Raw genomic sequence first — 25,120 nt, 5'->3', positions numbered from 1 at the left:
GTCAGTGAGGGAGACAGAGGGAACCATGGTAGGCATTAAGACTGCCTGGGAAAAAAAGAAAATTGCTTTGAGTTGACTCATGGGACAGGGAGGGGAAGAACATGGGAGGGCTGACAAGAGGATGAAGCTGAGAGCACTAACCCTCCAATTCTTCACATGCCCTACTGATAGGCAAGTGGGTGTTTCAGGAGCTCACTTAACAAGCATGGCCTGTCTTAAACAGACTTCCTGTATCATTTTCTTTTTGTCTCTTTAGGGGCCTTTCTTTTCACTTGTCTCTGCCTGCCCCCTAAAATACATCACCCCTCCTCATTCCTTCCATTTCCAGCTTAGACTCCATTGCCTCACTCTCCCCTTGCTCCTCCCTGTTTCTCCACAAGTGGCCTTCATTCTTGCCTCCTCCCTCTTCTCTCTCCCCTCCAACCCTCTCTCCTTTCTAGCCATTTCATTTTCTTGTCATTCCCTTTCTTGCAGAGTCTCTCTTAGCCCCAAGCAGATAGCTGATCAGAAGCGTGTCACAGGAAAGGCTCACAGTACCAGGGAATGCCCTTTTCACAGGTAAAAATTACCCTTAGTACATGTTTGCAGCAGACAGACTATCATGGAGGATATTTTTAAAGGAAAATTTAGATAAACAAGACATAAACTGCAAGACATGATTTATCTTTGACAGCTTCAAGAGGTCTAGGACTTTTCTTCCAGATCCATCGTGTCCTGTCCTTTATTTCTTTAGGGTAAATTTGACAGCTGTACTTTGCAAACCTACCAGGGCAATGAATCCCACTCTGATGACTCTTCAGTGTAAGCCTTAACTCTCTTCTGCTGACTCACCATCTGAGTGTTCCAAGAGCCCGTCACAGAATCCACATGCAGGTCCTCAAGACATATTTGCATGCAGCAGCTCAGAGTCTTTATTCATTTTACTGCCTGATTTGAAATAAAAATTCAAAAGAGCCATTCTTTCCCATCCTCCCTATCCCATTTTGAATCTCTTTAGAGGCAGACTCAGTCTCACATACAGGATAAGTTGGTTTTTTAAACTCTCATATTAACTGCAAACATTTTAACGTGTTAAGATATGCTACAGAATAGAAAACCACCCCCCTGCCTCTACTTTGGGATAATTTGAACATCTCTTCCCCCACCATGGCTGTGCAGGGTACATACAATTAGCATCCAGTTGACACTGGTTTTGAAATTCCATGTCCCAGAAGCTTACTATATACCAAATAAGATTAGCTGCAAAAAGCTAGGAATATAAACCAGAACATGTATACTTTGTGTGTGTCTGTGTGCAAAGTATTACATCAGCAATTATTTGGCTATTGCACTGAGCAAAAGAAAAAAACAAAGCCAGCTTCAAGATAAGACCATAAAGAAGAGGAAGTCCCACAAAACAGCAATAGATAAACTGAGAGCAAGGCATGCAATGCATTGCTTTTCCAAATACTAGACTCTTTGAAAAGAAGATGACTATTTCCAGACCACTGGAATTAGTCAAATATTAGCTATTTTCTTATTACTAGGAAAGATCATTAATAGATAAATCACAAGTACAAGCACCCCTCACTATCTGAATTCCCACCATCCAACCATTGCTGTCTGAGCTCAGGAACCCAAGAGATTCAAACATATTTTCAGATTAAATACCTGGCTATCCCCTTATTACCCAACTATAGCCAATTGTTACCAGACATTCAGGAACCAAACATACTCAGAGAGTGAACAATACTTGTCATGATTATTTTTTTAACTGTAAAATATACTCAGCATTTTTTGTTGTTGTTGTTGAGGAAGATTGGCCCTGAGCTAACATCCGCCACCAATCTTCTTCCTTTTTTTGCTTGAGGAATATTAGCCCTGAGCTAGTATCTGTGCCCATCTTCCTCTACTTTATATGTGGGTTGCCACCACAGCATGGCTGACGAGTGATATAGGTCCACACCTGGGATCCGAACTCGCTAACCTGGGCTGCCGAAGCGGAGCATGCAGAACCCAACCACTATGCCACGTGGCTGGCCCCTTATACTCAGTTTTAAACACACATTTAGAGAAAGCACATTAAAAACAACAGTCCAAAGTCTGCTCATAGAGACTCCATCTTGAGCAAAGAAACCACTTTTGAGATAAAGAATTCTTTTGGCAAGTGCCAGCAGCAAGGCTCCAATAAAGGAAGCATTCTTGCTTCTAATAGGACCACAGGCCACACAGGCCCTAGAGCTGTCACTGGAAATGAACAGGGCAGAAAGCAGTGTACTGATTTTCATAGGAAATTAATGGGTTTGATTAGTTGTATATAGATATTACTAATGTACTTCTACTAAAATTTCCTGAACCTTCTTTCAGTTAGTTTATAGGCTAAATCCTACCATTAGTATATTTCAGTTTGTACTATTCTAAAATATACAATATAATCAATCTATTGTTACATTTTGCAAATTATTTCAGGATGATCCAATGAGGTGAAATTTCCTGGGTGGGAGTTTATCCAAAGAAATTTGAAAATCTATGAGAATGGTGTAACAATGAGGCATCTAGCTACACATTTTATCTCTAGAAAACCTTGTCACAAAATCTTTAGGAAGATAATGCTGCCCATTGCTTTTGCAGCAAAGGAACAGCATGAGTATTGGAGCAAAGATGTCAAATCAAACATCCCAATAACAGTTTCAGATGCACAGAAGGGAAGCTGGATAGTGTGTCTAGAAGCAGGCCCCTTCCGATTATTTGGATACTGGGCAAAGACCTTTCTCTTGATTCATCACATCTTTTGTGTACTAACTGAACAAGAGATAGGTATGTGAATAAAAAATAAATAAAAGTGTGTTTTCTCCCCCAAGAATAAGGATATATGTGATTAAAAACTGGGGTACAGTCAAGATATGTTTCAATCTGCCTTGTGTGATACTCAAAAAAAAATCTATTAGCTGAGCCTCTGGTCTAACCTCTTGCTGCTAAGAAAATGTAAAATACCAGAGGCACTACCAAAAAAGAGCGTTCTAGTAGCATGGGACATAGTGTCAAGGTGTCAGAGCATAACAACAAAAGATACCTGTTACAAAGAATTTCATAGTTGAAGGGATTCTCAATGAATATAGAGAACAAGATTAGGAGAGCTTGATCAGTTTACCATAAAAGCCATTTTTTTCTTATTAAAAGGATTGTTTTAACATCAAAACTAAAATAACTTTGGAGAGGTTTGGATCACCTCTGCAGAAATGCTATACTATTTATTATAGCATTATAAGGAGAAAGAAAGAATAACTGTGGTCTCAGAAATAAAATTCTGCTCCAGGCAGGCTGTGCTGTCCATTGGGTACGATAAGAGTGATGTCTAAGGTCTCTGAGACGTATAAAGGCTACCCAAATACAGAAGACCTGAAAATAAAATTGATTACAAGATTTCAAAGAATTTTTCAAAAGAAATAAAAATATGTTTAAACATATACAAAAGGAAATATTATATCAATGTCAACTGCTAAATTGTTTCATGCATTTGAAAACAATTTATAGCTTACAATGTCTGACTTTGCAATAATGAATGATACTTGCTGAGAGAGAATTTCAAAACAAAATTATAGAAGTAATTTTTAAAATGTTGATAGCAAAAATGTATTTGCTATGTAATATGGGTGAATTTTAATAATATTTTATATGATTTAGGATCCATGGGTTCTATGAAGGCCTTAAAAGGCCTTACTTAAGAACTAATACTTGGTGACTTGAACACAATTGTATGGGAATTCCTTTTTTTTCCAACTGAACACAACAGTTTGATTTTTTGTCCTTACTGGCAATGTTGGAGAAAGAGAAAGAAGTCAACAAGTAACTTTTAAGTGCTCCATAGATTCTTTGACCCTGTACTCCCTGGTCACATAAAGAGTTGAGTCATACCATCCTTTGGAAAAACCACAGGGGTAGATAGTTACTGAGCAAGACTGGGGATATTCCTTCTCTGAGGCACTTTTGAGGACAGGGGAGATGCTGCTTCATGTGAAATGCTTGAAATGCAGTCTCATCTGAAGACAAGAGCCTGGACTACTTTTCCAAGATCCACTCCTAACCAATGATTCCAGAGAAAAGTATAAATCCTCAAGCTAATGGAGCACATAACTTAAAAGTAATGAGGCAAATCTTTAGCAAGCTGGGATGGGAAATGAAGAAGTGTGCATCTATCACTGGGGAGGGCTGGGTGGAGGAGAGGGGAGATGCTCGTGAATCGCTCATGTGAAATCCAAACCAGAAACAACAGAAGCAAAACGCTTATTCCTTCTGGGCAACAATGGCCTTGAAAACAAAATATGACTATGTTGACTACTGTATCTCATTTGCATTTGTCAGTGCTACAGTTTCAATGGCACATTCACATATACGATTGCCCAGGATCCTCCCAACTGGGAGGCAAGAAGTGCAGATAGGGAGGCTGCGCCTCAGGAAAGCTATGAGACTTATCCCAGGTCACACAGCCAGGAAGTGGAAGAACCTGAACTCAAACTCCTTACTACTCCTTCCAGGTCTCTCTTACGCTAAATCTTGAGAGATAAGGACAAACTGAGGAAAGATGGGAGCAGAGCTGTAAACTCTCTCAATGGTAATTTGGGACCTCATATATAAAATAATTTATATAAAAAGAAAAAAACAACACATCAGTGTATAGCAGAGAAAACCAAGTGCAGAAGGAGTTCTTATGTACAGGGATTTCAAAGTGCAGTGGGTTGATAGGATATAAAGAGATATCTTGGCCTATTATTTGCCAAATAAAACCATAGCCAGATGACTGGCATGCATCACAGAGAAAGAACATGATGGAGTGTTAAAAAAAAATTGAAATACAATCTCACGCAATCCTCACGTACACAGAGCATTCTGTCACTGCTGTGTGCTGGTGAAAATTTTAAAAAAGTATGTGTCAGGTGGGGGGAGGCACACACAGTTACTGCCAGGCCCAGACAATCACATGCCATTATAAGGAACAGGAATCTGTCCCATTATAAGAAAAAGGCATTATAATAAAAGGAAACTATCTTTCAAAAAGGGACAGTGTAAAAAAACCCTTCAAATAGAACAAATCTCCCTTCCATCCCAATCCAGAAATGTGAGAGAATTTGAAGGGGGTGAGGATGTCCCTACCCCTCCTTTTTTTTTTTGTGAGGAAGATCAGCCCTGGGCTAACATCCGTGCTAATCCTCCTCTTTTTGCTGAGGAAGACCAGCCCTGAGCTAACATCTATTGCCAATCCTCCTTCTTTTTTGTTTTCTCCCCCAAAGCCCCAGTAGATAGCTGTATGTCATAGTTGCACATCCTTCTAGTTGCTGTATGTGGGACGCGGCCTCAGCATGGCCGGAGAAGCAGTGTGTCGGTGCACGCCCGGGATCTGAACCCGGGCCGCCAGTAGCGGAGCACGCGCACTTAACCGCTAAGCCACGGGGCCGGCCCCCTGTTACCCTTCCTTTTAATAGACACATTCATGTTCCTTTCTGGCTGACATCTGAAAATCAAAGTCAATGTGACATTCAGAACAGATAGAATATTCAGTAAAAGGAGAGAGGGAAGAGCTCAACAAGATTTGCAAATGATCGATTATTTTCATTTGTTCTTATTGCATCCAACAAATTAATGAGAAAGGTAATGAGAAATGCGATGATGATTTATGTTTTACAAAGTGAAGCAACAAAAACACAGAGGATGAAGCATTATAACAACATTACATTGCTAATGAAAAACTGTCGATTTGGAATAAGGAAGAGAAATAAGTGGATGGAAAAGTAATCAAAGAAGGAAAAACCATCTTGATGAGAAGGTATAGAACTGAGTTAGAAAACAAATATGGAGCAGATTACAGAAGAGGCTGCAGTGGGTAGAGGATGGCATATGTGACAAAAGAGCCTAGCCCTATATCACAGGAGACCGTGGCATGGGCAGAGCTGCCGTCCCATTCCTGGCAAGGACACGTTCAAATTTATATGCTGGCAGAGGATGCATTTGGAAAAGAAAATGGTATCTTTTATTCTACCTCCAAGAGTGAGTTTAACCCAGCATCTTTTTATCGGTTGATAACTAAATAACTAACATACTGCTGAGCTAGAAATTGTGTCCCTATCTAAAGTCTTGAAATGTATTTTACTGTTTGTCTACTTTCAGCCCCACCTACCTCCCTACTATAAGAAAAGAAACCTGTAAATAATGCTCTAGAAGAGAAGTTCATACATTGCTGTTGAGAAGCATTAAAAGATCAAGATAAGGATCCTCACATTCACTTTTAGTCCCATTTTAAGAAGTGGGTGTTAAGAAAATGATGAATCAGGGGGGAGGGAGGAGGGTGAAAGGGATAATTTGGTACATGTGTGTGGTGATGGGTTGTAATTAGTATTTTGGTGGTGAACATGATGTAATCTATGCAGAAATAGAAGTACAATGATGTACACCTGAAATTTTTACGTTATAAACCAATGTTACTGCAATAAACAAAAAATTAAATAAATAAATAAATAAATAAAAAACAAAAAACAAAAAACAAAAAAAAAAAAGAAAATGATGAATCAAACCAAGGCAGACAATTATTTGTTCTTATTTGTACATCAGTCACTCCAATCCCAAATTTAGCACTGTCACTCATTCTGTCAACTAAATGTTTCATCTTTCTTCTAAAATATGAACACCCACTCTAAGACTTGGGAACTGTTTCATGAATAGATTGAGGGTTAGTTGGAAGCTGGATAATGTTAACCACACCCAGGAGGATAGGAATAAACATGAAATCCCAAAAGAATGTTTCCACATACGTCTAGGAGTGCATGAAGCCCAAAGGAAGAGCATAAGCTGCTAGGAAGCCAGCGACCTTGTAAGATGTCACCCACCAGAGGTGACTTATGATGGCCAGGGAACCTCACATCTGGAGTGCTTGATGACACAGCCATGTTGTTTGCACACCCAACTGCTAGGTTTCTTTTAGTGCTGGGAGCCTGGCCAGGAAGCATAGGGGAATCAGGAGGTCTAGAAAACTGCTTTGATGACATCTGCAAAGATTTGCCCCCAGGAATGCCATGGCTTCTGAAAGCTCGAGAACTGTGAACTACTTCTGAATAGGGAGGACAGGCCAGGAAACTTAGTGATGAGGACAGATAGTAACTAGGTAACAATGAGGTCAAAGTGGTTAAGTTCAAATCAGAACATGCTGGGTACAGGCTGAGGAGGGAAGTGGAAATTGCTCCAGGCTTTTTCCCCCTTTCTGGTACATTTGTGCATGAGGGAGCTGCATAGGGGAAAGAAGGAGTTCTGGGATGCTTTGCAAAGAATCACGGTCTTCTCCAACGGGATCTGTACGTGTCCCTCTTCTAAACTCATGCTTGGGGCTAGGAACACTGAGAGCCATGTGGTAATGCATCAAAGAGAGGTCATTTAGCGATGCAGCACATCTTAGAGGAGTCGAGGTACTTGTAACGGTGCATGAATTCAGGCCCCTCGTGCCCAGGTCCACACAAGTCTCTAAAGGCCCTCCTTACTTGTAGTAATGGACAACTTGGGGCTTGTCACTTTTGAGATGTTGGGAGAAGACACACAAATGACCTTAGATCCTAACTCTCGAGTTGGGCTACATCCTCGGGAGCAAGATGGCTTTGGAGATCTCACTGTGGTCCTTGAGGCTTCCCGAGGCTCCAGTTGTTCTTCAAGACCAAGTCTAACAGGACAAGCGGATCCATCTTTCTTCCATGAGTGATGCTCAAACAGGAGTCCTGATCTCGAATCATTAATTTCTGCAGATGCTACTGGTATTAGCTTAGTAGAGGCTAGTTTTTCAGCTTTCTGAATACCTGCCATGATCAGGAGCTGTGTCTGGCTTAACTGACGGTTTCAATTTGGCATGGCTAGAAAATGATTTAGCAGTGGAGGAAGGTGGCACATCTCTGCCAGCCAGGACGCATGTTAGCTGCTGTTTAACAGCATAGAGATTCTGCTTAGCTGGAAGAACAGGTGGGTTATTAAGGGGCTGATGCTGTACCTGGGAGTAGGATCACAAATTTGAATGATTGATCTAAGAGAAAGAGGCAGCTGTTACAGACATAGGTAAATACAAATCATTTACACACTCTAAGGGAAAGTGATCAAAAACATTCTTTACATCGAATAGCATGATTTTCTCTACAGATTTAGTTTTTCAAGTTTTAAAAGAAAAAGTTATTATTTTTGTAAAAACAGTACATGATCATTATAAAAGATTTAAACCATATGTAAAAGTACACAAAAGTTTAAAGAAAAAACCCTGCAGTTTTTACTTTCCATAAACAACCATCATTAACAGTAGGACAACATCATTTCAAGCATTTTCTTTACATACGTAAGATAGAATGAAAAAATAAAAAAATATTTTTATAAAAATAGGATCTTAGGTAAGAAATCTGGTTCTGGTAAAACTGTAGTCTAGATAACTTGAAATAAGCTCTAGCTATAAATACCTGAAGATACTAGAACAAAATACAAAAAAACACAAACATCCTTTTAAATGACTAGCTATGCTCACAAGAAAATAAAGGAATCAGTAGGTGCCACAAATAACGACAGAACTAAAAACCAGGGTGTTACACACATGAGCTGACACAGTGACTCCTGGAAGGGTTGTTGATTTTGGCTGGAGTTATTACTGTGATTGTTTGCTTTATCCATTTGGTTATCGCCCTTTTTTCCTACCATGCAGTTTTTAATTAGATTTTTAAAATAGCTCATCACAGAGACAAGTTTCTGAAAATCCTTCATTAGTCTAATAGTTGAGCAAATGAAGGACTATTACTTTGGAAGTATTTGCGAAAGAAATACAAATGACCTCTGACCCTGGAAGTGAATACCACAACCACAAGTGTGAGGCCAACTATGTATCCACTGGTACCACAAAAGAACAAGGGAGTGTTAGCAACAATGCTAATGATCAGTTTCAAGGTCTAGGTATGGAGAGGAAATGATTCTACCTAGAATTCCTTAAATCCTAAATCATATTCTTCCATGGAAAAGTCACTAAAAATCCTCATGCCACAAACTTCACTGGACTTCTATAAGGAAAAGGATTTTTCTATTTCCTGTTGCTTACAAAAGTGCACTGCATCCATGAAGATACAGGGAAAAAAAAAAAAAAAAAAACCAACCCACAAATGGATTAAGGTACCTTGCCAAAAGCAAAGCATGTGCATCTTATGATGAACTGATTTTAAACTTGGTAGCACTAGTTTAACTCGCTGCTTCTACGGGATGAACTCCTGAGAGCCAATCGCCTGGCCCACAGGGCATGGCTGCACTTGCTTGCTTACTTACCTCCTTGGCCCACGCTGGTTTCTCACTGGGACTCATCCCTTCTTTGTAATGGTACAGTGGCTTCTTCTCCACAGGCCTCTGTTCCTGCCGCTGATGCTGAAGGGAAACCAAGTAGTCTCTCTCTTGCTTTAGCTGTCTCTGTAGTCTTTCTGCTTGTCTCTGTTCTTCCAATTGTTTGCGCTTATATTCCTGTCCAGATCAGGAAAGAAGAGCAAAGAAAAGCCCAAATCACCACACAGAAACCACTGGCCACTACCAGTAAAGCATGCAATGGAGCCGAAGGAGATGATCTCAAAGGGCCTTAATGCGAACAGAACCACAGGAGAATGTCAGGATGTGCCATAGAGGTAAGCTACAGCCTCAGGTTAGCATCTACACAGAATGTGGCATTTAATGAAAACACTACTGCTTTAATGGCAGTCCCTACAGAACACCACCCATTGCAAAGTGACTTGTCCCTGATGAATTGCAACCAAGAGAGTGGCAATAATGAGGACATTTGGATGGTCAGCACACAACCCCTGTCAGGAGCCATCCACGTCCTGATTGAGTAATTAACCATTCAAACATGTACAGTTAGGTACAAAACTAAATTAGTAGCTAAAGACATTGCCTAAATCATCTTTTGTTTAACAAAATTTGGACCAACAAAGGCCATTAGCAAGCTTATGTACAGGCTAAAAAAGTATCATAGTGCCACTGAATAAAAAGTTCAGTTAAAAAAAACATACACCAAGAAGCTCATTTCGAGAGCAGTGTAAGAGTAATAAAAAAGTACTTCAAGTGGAAGCTGCGTGAGCAGGGAACACAAAATGTTCCCATCGTAAGGGTAAAACTAATAGCTTGCAAATGAAATATGACTGCAGAGCTGAGTGGGTTCTTATGGAAGAGATGCATTTGGCTATGATTGTGTTCCAGCATGTTGCAAAGGACCTCAAAAATTACTCTGCAATAAACACAGTGGGTCTCAAAAACAGTCTGAACGGGCCGGCTCCGTGGCTTAGCGGTTGGGTGCGCGCGCTCTGATGCTGGCGGCCCGGGTTCGGATCCCGGGAGCGCCCGGAGGCACCACTTCTCCGTCCAACGTGAGGCCGAGTCCCACGTACAGCAACTAGAAGGATGTGAACCTATGACATACAGCTATCTACTGGGGCTTTGGGGGGAAAAAAACTGAATAAAAAAAAAAAACAAAAAAAAAAAACAAAAAAAAAAAAACAGTCTGAACTTATAATAAGGCTGGATTCATGTTAAAGTTTCACAAGTAAATGGAGTTAATAAAGAATGCATAACCAGTGTCTTAAATGTATTAAGACTCAGCAAACTGGGTCAGGAAATGTATTAAGTTTCTATGGGATTTTAGAGGTCAATGAGGCTTGGAGGATCCCCTCTTCTGGACGGGCACATTAGGAGGTCTCACACACACACACACACACACACACACGATGAACACAGAGCAGGTCAGCTGGCTCGTGGCTTTCCCATTACCAGAAGTAGAGCTTGTTCATGCAGTAGCTGCTGCTGCAAGATCTCTAACTGTCTCTGCTCCTCCTCTAACTGTCGCCTGATGTACTCCTGGAGAGGTAGGCAGCAGAGAATTCAGAGGAAAACAAAGAGAGAAAGAGAAAGAAAAAGAACCGGTAATTTCAAAGGTGACAAGAGCTGTCAAGTAAAGTGTGCAAGGAAGGAGGGAAAAAACACCCAGACACCTCCTCACAAAACAGGAAAAGTATGCCACACCGAAGCCAAAGCATTTCAATGCAGTCAAAAGCACAAGCCCTCTAGCTGCAACAGCTGACTGAGATGGCCCAGTGCTTTGCTGTTACTATTTGGTTTTAATAAACCCAGCTACATTTTAAAGCTGTTCATTACAGGTTCCCTCTGTATCGGCTACTCAGAATTAACAATGCTATAAAGTTCAGAGGCTCCTGTGCAAGCAGCAGGGATAAAATAATTGTTGAATGCCATCATGCACAGTCTTTGTAACGGAACCATCCTGCAGAGTTTCACTGTGCTGTCAGAATGTGATCCTAACAAAGAGAGAGAGGGGCCTGCATCAACAGCTCAAAGTCATGGGGACCAGAGATGGCATGAGTAGAAAAGCTCTTCTGAAGCAATGAAAGAGAAGGACTCGTTTATCATGCTTCAATGCTACCTTAAAAGTAGATACCCAGGGCTGGGAGAATCAGAAGATCAAGGTAAGCCAGGGGACTCTGGCCTGGGTAGGGAGCAAGGTTGAATGAGTGGGCATTGCCAAGGTTGTGCATTTGACCTCTTGAATAGGTGAGAATAGCTGCTTGAGAAAAAGTAAAAACCTGCTTAAACTGAGCAGTCCTAAGAGAAGGTGACCCACACCCCAGAGACGCTGGTGCTGGAGTTCACACCGGGACCACCTGTGGGGCTCCCTGGTCCCAGCTGTACCTGCTCATGCTCCGCGCGCCTCCTCTCCTCCTCCCGGCGCATCTGCTCCTCGTAGTGCCGGCGCTGCTCCCGCTCCTGCTGCTTCCGCAGCTCCTTCTCTCTCCTTTGTTGCTGTGGGGCAACAAGCAGACAACCATGAAGGAACAGAGTCTGGTGGGGGGTGTCGGGAAATCAGCAGGGAGAGCTGCAGAACCGCGGACTTGAGGTCTTAACAGAGATGCCCACAGAGAGCCCGAAGGCTCTTTCTCTCCTGTGCTATTGGGAGACACACTGGGGAGGACGGGGTGATAGACAGCAATTTAGTGTCATAAAGAACAACCTTCCATTTACCATGCAAGTAGACTCTCCAGGTTTATACATCTCCCAAGAAGTTTCCATTAAGTGTATTCTCCCAATTGGCTGATGGGGGTTTTCAAATCAGGAGTAGGAAACACTAGTGTATAATAAGTAACTTATTATTTATCATCAAACTGTTTATGAGATTCTATAGGTTTTAAAGCACATTCACAATGCTCATGTCATTCAATCTTTTTGACACCACATAGGGCAAACATTTGGTAGATAGAAAAGGCAAAAACCAGAGAAGTGAAGTGACGTATTCAAGGCCATACAGTAATTAATGGCTGAGGGTGCAACAGAATTTACTGACTCCCACCCAGTCCACTACCCTTTCTGATACACCATGCTGCTGTTATTTTCTGGAGTATTCAATTTAAGCGTCAGTTTCAACTTCTTGCTCAAGTAGACCCTTAGGCTCAGGAACCATCATCATCATCTCATACAATTACTATGTTTCTGACGCTGGACAGTGTGGTAAGCACCTTTCATGCTTTACCTCATTTAATCTTCACAAAAATGTTCTGAGGTAGATATTATTATTACCCCCATTTTATTTATTTATTTATTTATGGTGAGGAAGATTAGCCCTAAGCTAACATCTGTTGCCAATCCTCCTCTTTTCACTGAGGAAGATTGGCCCTGGGCTAACATCTGTGCCCATCTTCCTCTACTTTACATGTAGGATGCCTGCCACAGCATGGCTTGATAAGTGGTGCGCAGGTCCACGCCCAGGATCTAAACCTGCGTACCCCAGGCTGCCGAAGCAGAGCACACGAAGTTAACCACTACGCCACCGGGCCAGCCCCTATTATCCCCCATTTTATATGAGAAAACTGAGGCACAGAGAGATTAACTAATTGTTCAAGGTCATGCCCACATTCAAGGTCAAACCCAGTAAGTGGCAGAGCTTGATTTCAAAGCCAAGCAATGTGACTCCAATCTGAGCTCAATCATTACAGAGGATGAAGAGGTGACAGGAGTGACAGAAAGATCACAAATTAGTCTGGCTCTTCACTATACCCTCAGGAAAGGAGAATATGTTAGGAGCAGTTACAGGAGTGAATGTTTCTCAAGTAGGGATAGTGCCGTTCCCAATCCCTGGAGCACGTGGAATATGTGGGGGCATGTGGGAGCTCTTCCAGTTGTCCCAATGATGGGGGGACAGGACTGGCATTTAGCCCGGGGGGCCAGGGAAGCTAAACATCCTGCAATGCTCAGGATACTCATACACTACGAAGTATTTTCCCATACCACCTGCTAGTAGTGCCCCTTTTGAGAAATGTCGCAGGCCCTTTGTGTCTGAGCCTGGTACTGGCATTGGGATTTCTTCTTCCTCAAATACGAGATTTGGAGGGGACATATCAGGGGGTCCATTCCCTTGTAATATTCTCAATAACACTTCACTGCCTGGCTGAGGAAACATGAGTTACTCAAAAGAGAATGGATTGAGACTGTATCACACTGACAAGCTAGCTCTACACAACCAGGGAAACAGCTTTCTAGTACAAAAGCTCTCTGTCACAGCCCCAGCTAAACCAACCACAGACATTCAAACTCCAAAGAAGCCTATGAATGAGGAGGCCTTCCTGACGTGCCTCCTGCTCACAATCCTCGGATCTGCTGTCTTCCAATAACCTCTGAACCCTGGGAGATAAGCTGCATCTTTTGAGCCTCAACATCTATCACTTCTAGATCAACAGTTATTTGTCCGCCTTAGATTGTAGGCGATGGGGAGCCACTGGAGGACTGTCTGCAGTCAAATATCATGACCACATTTGCATTTTCAAGACGCCTCCTAACAGCCATGGCAGGAGGCAAGACGAGAAGCTGAAACACAGTGTGAGGCCATTCTATGGATCCGGGCAGAAAATGACAGAGCATCGATGAGTGAAGCAAAGGCAGTTGGAGAGTCCATATTCATAATCCCTGGTAAGGATGGAGACGCAGCCAAAAGGAAGAAAGACTAAAAACTATTCAGATTTCTAGTCATTCGAACAGGACTGGAGTGGACGCCAACTTACAAGTAGAAATTAGAATTAGGCCAGATAAAATTGGCAAAATTTGGTGACTATCGGGTTTGTGGGGGTGAGTGAAGTTCTAGGCCAAGGAGCATGGCAGATGGTACAAGACAGCGGCAGAAAAGCAGGTTTAGGGAAGGGAACGAGGGGTGTTGACAGATACGGGCAAGTTAAGTTCCAGACATGCAATTATTTGTTTTACAGAAAAATAATACAGGAAGAAGTGAGTAGCAAACATCATGGGAACCGACTAAATAATTTGGATTACAAAACCAAAACAGAGAGATTTCTAACATTCAACCAACATGAATCAAGGCCAGCACACAGAATAAAAGAATTATGTGTACAGATCTGGCTCCTGGCAGGAAATAGCCCTAATTTAGCTAACATTTCAAACTTTTACTCCCACCATTGGTCTCTTTCTTCAGAAAAAAAAAAATAATCAAAGCTTTTGGAGACTTAGCTGATTTTTATGTGAAAAATTTGTACATTTTCAACCCCTTTGCCAGGAATCAATGCTGTTTTATAATTACATGCCACTCAGGTCCCTGAGCAAGGTGTACACAGTATTGATTGCAACTCAAGAGGTTCTGGGCTTCCCAAGTACTCTGTAGTTTCTGAGAAAGACACTCAAAAGTGACTAATAATTAATAATGATCTCAACTCAGATAAGCTGCCAGTAACTCATGGAGGCATCTGCCAGGGCTTTGGTTCCTGTGGTGAGGTTGGAAAAATAAGTCACTTCCCCAACCTTCTGAGGGCACCTTGCCAATTTCCAGCTGCTATGTCTCAATGTTAATGCCTTTCCCAGAAAAATGTTTGCTCTCTCTCCTCCTGGGTGTGGGGCTATTTGAGGGGCCATATCAAAACATGTCAGAGAAAGACCATGTCCCTGGCTTCAAGCGCACACCTTTACAAAGCTCTGATGACTCTTGCTGGAAGCAGCTCTTTGAAAGCAAGGCCTGTGCTTGAGTCCCGCTGGACCCGCAGACCCTCACGTGGGGCCTGATACCTGGCAGGTGCAAAGACTTTTTGAACTGAACTGAACAAGAAACTTGGGGCAAAAGAAGAGAATACAGTATCCTCTTAAATTTCTTTGGGGGCATTTCCCTCCCATCAATGCTTATAGTTTATATCACACTGTACCTGGTATTATGGTTATCTGAGTATGTCTTACCTACTCTGCAATCTAGGCTGAAAGCTATTTGTGGGCACGGTCTCTGTTCCACTCCAGTTTTTATCTCCCACTATCTTCTTTTTTTTTTTTTTTTTTTAAAGATTTTATTTATTTAATTTTTTCCCCCCAAAGCCCCAGTAGATAGTTGTATGTCACAGCTGCACATCCTTCTAGTTGCTGTATGTGGGACTCGGCCTCAGGATGGACGGAGAAGTGGTGCCTTGATGCGCACCCGGGATCCGAACCCGGGCCACCAGCATTGCAGCGCGCGCACTTAACCACCAAGCCACAGGGCCGGCCCCCACTATCTTCTACATAGGGCCTGATCCCACTGATATTTGTTGCACTTAATACCGTAAATTGTGAAGCAAGAGAAGAGGAGAAAGCCTGGTAGAGCCTCAGACCACCCCTCACCCTTCTATGCCCTTCTCAGACAGCCCTTCCAGGCCAGAATATTCTTTTATGCTGAGCATAGACAAGGACTGAGAATGTTTTTCTAAACAGAGCCACCTATGGTGGGCACTGGCATAGTACCTATTTGCCATCTTAGAGAAAGGCAGGAAAATAAAATAAGGGAATGAGTCTAAGCTGGAAGGAGTAGAAAAGGGCAGAATGAAACAGTATTTCTAAATTTCATTCAAATTATGCATCAAGATCACAGTGGTTTTGCTGTCAAAAAAGAATGGCTTAAACCAACCACTTTGAAACTCTTGGCAGATGCCCCACCTATATTGAACTGCCTAGAAATGTATTTTCATCCACATTTTCTTGGAGGCATCTCCAAAAGTTATCACTTAAAATTAGACATTCAGTGGGTTCTTATATGTTTCTTAATTTTTTTTCCCAGTTGGGGGATGATTGATAATACACACTCTGAAAGTTTTCCAGACTGCAGTCATTGCTGCCTTGCTCTATGGAGTAGGTCACCAGGGTCTTCTTGTCCCCTTTGCCTTCTGCTGGTGTTCCCAAAGAATGATTTTTTTAGGACAGTTTTGATTCTCCCCATGGGTGTTCCCCTCAGGCCACCTCCAGGCAGAGGTTGAGTGGCTGTACTTTCAAGTATATGAACTGGCTAGTTAATTTTAATGAGGAAATAATCCTATTCCCCTGCTCAGGGGACCCTCAAAGGTTATACATTTATCCCAAATTGACTATGCAGAATTTTGGTTCTTTAAATTCTCCCAAGAGAATATCACCTTAACCCTTAAATATTCAATTCTTATTAAGGTCAGAAGAAATAATGCCTCATGGGTGTTCATCACAAAGGCTGTGGAGTTGATCTTTCTTCCTTTTGTTTCTTTAAACGTTCTTGGTAGATTAAGTTTAACCAGCAGGAAGATGTGGACTGTACCATGGTGCTCTGGCTCTTGTAGAAGTGACTTTGATGAACTATTAGGCCACAAATTGCATTTTACAATGTTATCAGAACAGCTGAATAAAGCCAACCACTGTGTTTATGGTAGGAATATCACCTCAGACCTTATCCATAGAACTCTCAACCACTAACAGGCAGGGGTGCAGGTTTTCAATGATCTCAGAAAGCTGGCCTGAGTGATGTGTTTATTTTATCTGATGGACAACATGAACCTCGAACCATTCGAGTTTGCCTCTTTTCTTAGTTGCTAGGACTCTCAGAGCCAGACTGGCGGCCCCCTCGGCCACCTGCACCTAGACACCATGTTATGCAGGCCTTCTGTGAATTGACCCTACCCTGGCTTCATCTTGTGTTTGTCTTCTACTTTATAGTCCCTTGTACTTTATTTTCTCATTTACTTTACTTTCAGTTACTGTATAAATCTTTGTAAGCCACCTTAAGTCTTCTTTGTGGAATGAAGAAAAGTCATAAAGAAGGGTATACATAACAAACAAATGAACAACAAGTATTGGCCCTCCATATCTTATGAGATCTCAAAATCTCCCTTGGAAAGATCAAAATGGAGATAAGTGAGAAACTGTAGACGTGTCATTTGACTCGTTGTTTATGAAGATGCTGCCACTGATTATGTCACCTAAGCATGTGGTTAAAGTTATTTGTGCAGCAGTGGGGATCAAGCTGCTCTGAGCCTGCCACGCCCTCTCACTAGAGAGCTGGTAAAGTGAGCGATGGTAACACACACAGAACTCACTGGGGAATTGGCGAGAGAAGTCAAGATGGAGGCGTAAGCAGACTCTGAACTCACCTCCTACCGACGACACAGCCAATTGACGACTACTCTTGGAAAAATTACCCCTGAGACAGAACTGAAAACTGGATAAGAGGAACTCCTGCAACAAAGGACAATCCTAATGGAGGTGGAAGAGGCAGAAACTCCCTTCTGGAGAGGAAAAACGCCACCTTCACAAGCCACAGCACCTCACAGCAGCCCGGGAGCAGCCCACAGGTACGCAGCCCTCCCTGGAAGAGTGGGGCCCTGAGCCGGGGAGCGCACCCGCTGTGGGCATTTTGTGGACCCAGCACAATCGAGACAAGTGGCATAATATCTGACTTTGCCTGCTACTAAAACATTGGGGAGTACCCCCAGAAAAGCTGGTTCACAAAGAAATTAAAACCGGCTCTTAAAGGGCCCATGCACAAACTCACCCATTTCAGAAAGCAACCTAAAATCACCAGAAAGAAAAGTGCACAGTGCTTTGGTGAAAAAAGACTCACCTGATAGGCTCTGAGTGCATTGCAGTGAGAGGTGAGACCTCTCCAGGGACTGGGACATTGGCGGCGGCCATTGTTGTGGCCTGGTGTGGGCGTGCTGACACAGACATTGGAGTTCTCCCTGGGGCTTGCTAGCCCAGGTCTGCCCCACCCACTAGAGCACCGATTTAATCCAGCTCAGCCAGGGCAGGCAGCCCACCCTAGAGCCTGGCCCCACCCAACAACAAGCCCTCAGGCAACTTGTGGGCCTGCACAGATTGGTGACTGGATTCTCTGCAGCCTGGTAACTGAGCCCACTTCAGTGGGGCAGGGCGTGCACAAGGAGCGGGTGGAGAATGTGGGGCAGTGACGGAGTGCGTGGGGCTCCAGCCGTGGAGAGACTGGGTCCATTTCAGGAGGTTGGGGCGCGCACACGGGGCAGGACTGTGTTGACTGTGTGTGTGGATCTGTGGGCTGCAGGGCTTGTCAGCTGCAGAAGACTTGTGCTTCTCAAAAACCTACACAGGGGGTTTGCCCCACCTTCCAAAGCCTGAAACAATTGGGTGCTCCCGTGCCTGAGGCCAGCCCCACCCAGCTGCAGTCCTCAGAGAGCTGACAAGAGACCTAAAGGCTGGAGGCTTATAGCATTTGTAAGGCCCTGAGCCTAACAACCTGCCACACTGGGGGCCTACTCACTTAAAAGAAATACTGAAACACAAATGTGGTATTAGAACTTGCAGCCAACTGTGCTGGGGCTCCCCACACCTGATAAAGAGACTAAAGGGCCCACAGCAACTACAAGCAGCTGAGCATTACAACAGCGGGCCAGGAGCATAACTCGGCCTCCCTGGGCGCCTACAGGGAGAGCAAACACGCCACAACAGAAGGACACACGTAGCCCACATAGGGGTCACCCCTGGAACATTGAGAACTGAGGGAAGCACACTGCAGACCTCCTAAGACATCACTTATATAAGGTCACCTATCCAAGAACAGGAGACATAGCTGACCTACCTAATATGTAGACAAAAGCACAGGGAAAGAGGCAAAATGAGGAGGCAAAGGAATACATTCCAAGTAAGGGAACAGGACAAAATCCCAGAAAAGGAACTAAGTGAAACAGAAATGAGCAACCTACCAGACAGAGAGTTCAAACAAAGAGTGTTAAGGATGCTCACTGATCTGGGGAGAAGAATAGATGAACTCAGTGAGAATGTCAACAAAGAAATGGAAGATATAAAAAAGAATCAATCAGAAATGAAGAATAGGGCTGGCCCCGTGGCTTAGTGGTTAAGTGCGTGCGCTCTGCTGCTGGCGGCCCGGGTTCGGATCCCGGGCGCGCACCGACACACCACTTCTCCGGCCACGCTGAGGCCGCGTCCCACATACAGCAACTAGAAGAATGTGCAGCTATGACATACAACTATCTACTGGGGCTTTGGGAGGAAAAAATAAATAAATAAAATCTTTAAAAACAAAAAAAAAAACTTATCTAAAAGAAATGAAGAATACAATACTGGAAATGAAAAATTCACTAGAGGGACTCAAAAGCAGAGTAGAGGATACAGAAGAACGGAACTGTGAGCTGGACGAAAGACTAGAAGAAATTACCCAAGCTAACAGGTAAAAGAGAAAAGAATTAAAAAGAGTGAGGACAGTCTAAGGGACCCCTGGGACAACATCAAGCACACTAACATCCGTGTTATAGGTGTCCCGAAAGGAGAAGAGCGAGACGAAGGGGCAGAGAATCTATTTCAAGAAATAATACATGAAAACTTCCCTAACCTAAAGAAGGAAACAGACATCCAGGTACAGGAAACACAGAAAGCACCAAACAAGATAAGTCTTGGTGTGTCACACCAAGACACATCATAATCAAAATGTCCAGAATTAAAGATAAAGAGAGAATCCTAAAAGCAGCAAGAGAAAGACAAGTTACATACAAAGGAAACCCCATAAGGCTATCAGCTGACTTCTCAGCAGAAACCGTACAGGCTAGAAGAGAATGGCACGATATATTTAAAGTGCTAGAAGGAAAAACTTACAGCCAAGAATACTCTACCCAGCAAGGTTATCATTCAAAATGGAAGGAGAGATCAAAAATTTCCCAGACAAGCAAAAATTAAAGGAGTTTGTCACCAAGAAACCAGTGCTACAAGAAATGTTAAAGGGACTGATTTAAGGGGAAAAAAGAAGATCACAAATAGGAAAAATTATCTATTTCCATGATAAGAGGGTAATGGATACAAATGCACAAAAAAAAGGTTACATATGATATCAAAAACATAAAATGAGGGAGGAGGGGAGTTAAAGAGTAGAGCTTTCAGACAGAGGTCAAACTAAAGAGACCATCAATTCTGTACAGAAGGAGAAAGGAACAGAGAAGGACTACTAAAACACTGAGGAAAAAAAAAAAGTTAAAAAATGGCAGTAAGTACACATTTATCAATAGCTACTTTAAACATCAATGGACTAAATGCTCCAATTAAAAGGCATAGGGTGGTTGATTGGATAAAACAACAAGACTCATATATATGCTGCATACAAGAGACACACTTCAGACCTAAAGACACTCACAAACTGAAAGTGAAGGGATGGAAAAAGATACTCCATGCAAATGGCAATGAAAAGAAAGCTGGGGTAGCAATACTCATATCAGACAAAATGGACTTTAAAACAAAAATTGTAAAGAGAGACAAAAAAGGCCATTACATAATGGTCAAGGAAACAATCCAACAAGAGGATATAACACTTGTAAATATCTACGCACCCAATGTAGGTGCACCTAAATATATAAAGCAATTATTAACAGACATAAAAAGAGAAATAGACTAACATAGTAATAGTAGGGGACTTTAACACTCCACTTACACCAATGGATAGATCATCCAAACAGAAGATCAATAAGGAAACACTAGCCTTAAATGACACAGTAGAACAGATGGACCTAGATATATACAGAGCATTCCATCTAAAAACTGAAGAATGCACATTCTTTTCAAATGCACATGGAACATTCTCCAGGATTGATCACATATTAGGCCACAAAACAAGTCTCCATAAATTTAAGAAGATTGAAATAATACCAAGCATCTTTTCTGACCACAACGGTATGAAACTAGAAATCAACTATAGGAAGAAAATCAGAAAAGCCACAAATACGTGGAGTTTAAACAAAATGCTACTGAACAACGATTGAGTCAAGGAAGAAATCAAAGGAGAAATCTAAAAATACCTGGAGACAAATGAAAATGAAAATACGACACACCAGAATTTATGGGATACGGCAAAAGCGGTTCTAAGAGGGAAGTTTACAGCAATACAGGCCTATCTCAACAAACAAGAAAAATCTCAAATAAACAATCTAACAATGCACCTAAAGGAACTGGAAAAAGAAGAACAAACAAAGCCCAAAATCAGTAGAAGAAGGGAAATAATAAAAATCAGAGCAGAAATAAATGAAACAGAGACTAAAAAAAAATAGAAAAAATTAATAAAACCAAGAGCTGGTTCTTTGAAAAGATCAACAAAATTGACAAACCTTTAGCTAGACTCACCAAGAAAAAAAGAGAGAAGGCGCAAATAAGTAAAATCAGAAACAAAAGAGGAGAAATTACAACAGACACCTCAGAAATACAAAAGATTATAAGAGAATACTATGAAAAACTATATGCCAACCAATTCGACAATCTGGAAGAAATGGATAAATTCTTAGAATCATACAACCTTCTAAAACTGGATCAAGAAGAAATAGAGAATTTGAATAGACCAATCACCAGTAAGGAGATGGAAACAGTAATCAAAAACCTCCCCAAAAACGAAAGTCCAGGCCCAGACGGCTTCCCTGGTGAATTCTACCCAACATTCAAAGAAGACTTAATACCTATCCTTCTCAAACTCTTCCAAAAAATTGAGGAGGGGGGAAGCTCCCTAACTCATTCTACAAAGCCAACATTACCCTGATACCAAAACCAGACAAGGACAACACAAAAAAAGAAAATTACAGGCCAATATCACTGATGAACATCGATGCGAAAATCCTCAACAAAATACTAGCAAATCGCATACAACAATACATTAAAAAGATTATACACCATGATCAAGTGGGATTTATTCCAGGTATGCAGGGATGGTTCAACATTAGCAAATCAATCAACGTAATACACCACATTAATAAAATGAAGAATAAAAATCACTTGATCATCTCAATTGATGCAGAGAAAGCATTTGACAAGATACAGCATCCATTTATGTAAAAAGTCTGAATAAAATGGGTATAGAAGGAAAGTACCTCAACATAATAAAGGCCATATATGACAAACCCACAGCTAATATCATCCTCAATGGTGAAAAACTGAAAGCTATCCCTCTAAGAACAGGAACCAGACAAGGATGCCCACTGTCACCACTCCTATTTAACATAGTACTGGAAGTCCTAGCCAGAGCAATCAAGCAAGAAAATGAAATAAAAGGGATCCAAATTGGAAAGGAAGAAGTGAAACTCGCACTATTTGCAGATGACATGATTTTATATATAGAAAACCCTAAAGAATCCACCAAAAAACTTTTAGAAGTAATAAATGAATACGGTAAAGTTGCAGGATACAAAATCAACATACAAAAATCAGTGGCATTTCTATACACTAACAACAAAGTAGCAGAAAGAGAAATTAAGAATACAATCCCATTTACAATTGCAACAAAAAGAATTAAATACCTAGGAATAAACTTAACCAAAGATGTGAATCATCTGTACACCGAAAACTATAAAACATTGCTGAAAGAAACTGAAGAAGACACAAAGAAATGGAAAGATATTCCGTGCTCTTGGATTGGAAGAATTAATATAGTTAAGATGTCCATACTTCCTAAAGCCATCTATAGATTCAATGCAATCCCTATCAAAGTTCTAACAACATTTTTCACAGAAATAGAACAAAGAATCCTAAAATTTATATGGAACAACAAAAGACCCCGAATAGCTAAAGGAATCCCAAGAAAAAAGAACAAAGCTGGAAGTATCACACTCCCTGATTTCAAAATGTACTACAAAGCTAGAGTAACCAAAACAGCATGGTACTGGCACAAAAACAGACACACAGATCAATGGAATAGAATTGAAAGCCCAGAAATAAACCCACACATCTATGGACAGCTAATCGTCGACAAAGGAGCCAAGAACATACAATGGAGAAAAGAAAGTCTCTTCAACAAATGGTGTTAGGAAAACTGGATAGCCACATGCAAAAAAATGAAGGTAAACCCTTACCTTACACCATACCCAAAAATTAACTCAAAATGGATTAAAGACTTGAATGTAAGACTTGAAACTATGAAACTTCTAGAAGAAAACAGGCAGTATGCTCTTCGACATCGGTCTTAGCAACATATTTTCAAGCACCATGTCTGACTGGGCAAGAGAAACAATAGAAAAAATAGACAAATGGGACTACATCAAACTAAAAAGCTTCTGCATAGCAAAGGAAACCATCAACAAAACAAAAAGACAATCTAACAATTGGGAGAAGATATTTGCAAACCATACATCTGATAAGGGGTTAATCTCCAAAATATATAAAGAACTCATGCATCTCAACAACAAAACAACTAACAACCCAATTAAAAAATGGGCAAAAGACCTGAACAGACATTTCTCCAAAGAAGATATACAGATGACAGGCACATGAAAAGATGTTCAATATCATTAACTATCAGGTAAATGCAAATCAAAACTACAATGAGATATCACCTCACGCCCGTCAGAATGGCTATAATTAACAAGACAGGAAACAACATGTGTTGGAGAGGATGTGGAGAGAAGGGAACTCTCATACACTGCTGGTGGGAGTGCAAACTGGTGCAGCCACTATGGAAGACAGTATGGAGATTTCTCAAAAAATTAAGGATAGAACTACGATATGATCCAGCTATTCCACTGCTGGGTATTTATCCAAAGAACTTGAAAACACCAATGCGTAAAGATACATGCACCCCTGTGTTCATTGCAGTGTTATTCACAATAGCCAAGACTTGGGAGCAACCTAAGTGCCCATCAAGGGTTGAATGGATAAAGAAGATGTGGCATATATACACAATGGAATACTGCTCAGCCATAAGAAATGATGAAATCCACCCATTTGTGACCACATGGATGGACATTGATGGTATTATGCAAAGTGAAATAAGTCAGAGGGAGAAGGTCAAATACCATATGATTTCCCTCATTAAGTAGTAGATAATAACAACAACAAACAAACACATAGAGACAGAGATTGGATTGGTGGTTACCAGAGGGGAAAGGGGGAGGGAGGAGGGCGAAAGGGATAATTCGGCACATGTGTGTGGTGATGGGTTGTAATTAGTATTTGGGTGGTGAACATGATGTAATCTATGCAGAAATAGAAGTATAATGATGTACACCTGAAATTTATACAATGTTATAAACCAATGTTACTGCAAGAAACAAAAAATTTAAAGAGAGAGAGGGAGGGAGGAAGGGAGACGGAAGGAAGGGAGGGAGGGAGGGAGGGAAGGAGGAAGGAAGGAAGGAAGACACAAACAAACAAACAAACAAAAACAAACAAACAAAAAAAGAACTCACTGGGACCTACAGGGAAACTTAATCCAGTGTCCTTTCTAATCTAAGACTGTACTGTGGGCCTAGTACCTGGGAGAGTATCTGTCAATTGGAGATGTAGTGGGAAGTGCAGTGCAGTGTAGAGGGAGGAAGTGAGCAAAGATACCTCATCTACCCCATCACCATTAGCACTTCCTTCAACATTCTTAAGACATTCCAGATAGGATACTTGGCTGATTTTTTCTACTTACCAAATGTACAGGTTGAATTTGAATCTTGTTCTCATGACATTCAGGTAGATTTGGGGAAAACAAGGCTAGATGCCATTGTGTAAAGATTTTGGGCCCTGGGTTTATCTTTTACATCATGTTTCCCATTATACAGACTCAGAGATAACACCCACATATAAGAATTAATACCTCATAGCTGCAATGTGACGTGCCTTTGGGGGAGTCGGGTAGGTAAGAGAGGTCACAGGGCTTGGGGGAAAGCACACTGGATCAGAAATAGTAAGACTAGATTCTAGTCCTGCTCTGCCACCGATACAAACACTGCAGACCCCACAGTCTCAATAAATGTTTGTTTAATAAATGAGTGAATGTTGTATGACCTTGAATAAGTCACTTCAACCCAACCTTCAACAAGGGGGCAGATTAGGTGATCTC

At 41.6% G+C, this 25,120-nt stretch overlaps 1 protein-coding gene across 2 annotated transcripts in view; it reads right to left on the bottom strand.

Moving 5' to 3' along the window:
- The window catches only part of TNIK (TRAF2 and NCK interacting kinase), a 389,733-nt gene that overhangs the window by 69,413 nt on the left and 295,200 nt on the right, over positions 1–25,120 (bottom strand). For both annotated transcript variants that reach the window (XM_004424740.3, XM_087440033.1), the window contains exons 13-14: positions 11,719–11,829; positions 9,301–9,489 (exon numbers count right to left, since the gene is read on the bottom strand). In XM_004424740.3, coding sequence (XP_004424797.1) covers positions 9,301–9,489; positions 11,719–11,829 — 300 coding nt within the window. The remainder of the gene's footprint in view (positions 1–9,300; positions 9,490–11,718; positions 11,830–25,120) is intronic.

Source organism: Ceratotherium simum, chromosome 15 (assembly GCF_057802395.1).
Source record: "Ceratotherium simum simum isolate JZ-2026a chromosome 15, ASM5780239v1, whole genome shotgun sequence".
Lineage (NCBI taxonomy): Eukaryota > Metazoa > Chordata > Mammalia > Perissodactyla > Rhinocerotidae > Ceratotherium > Ceratotherium simum.
This window is presented reverse-complemented; position numbering and strand designations above follow the sequence as displayed.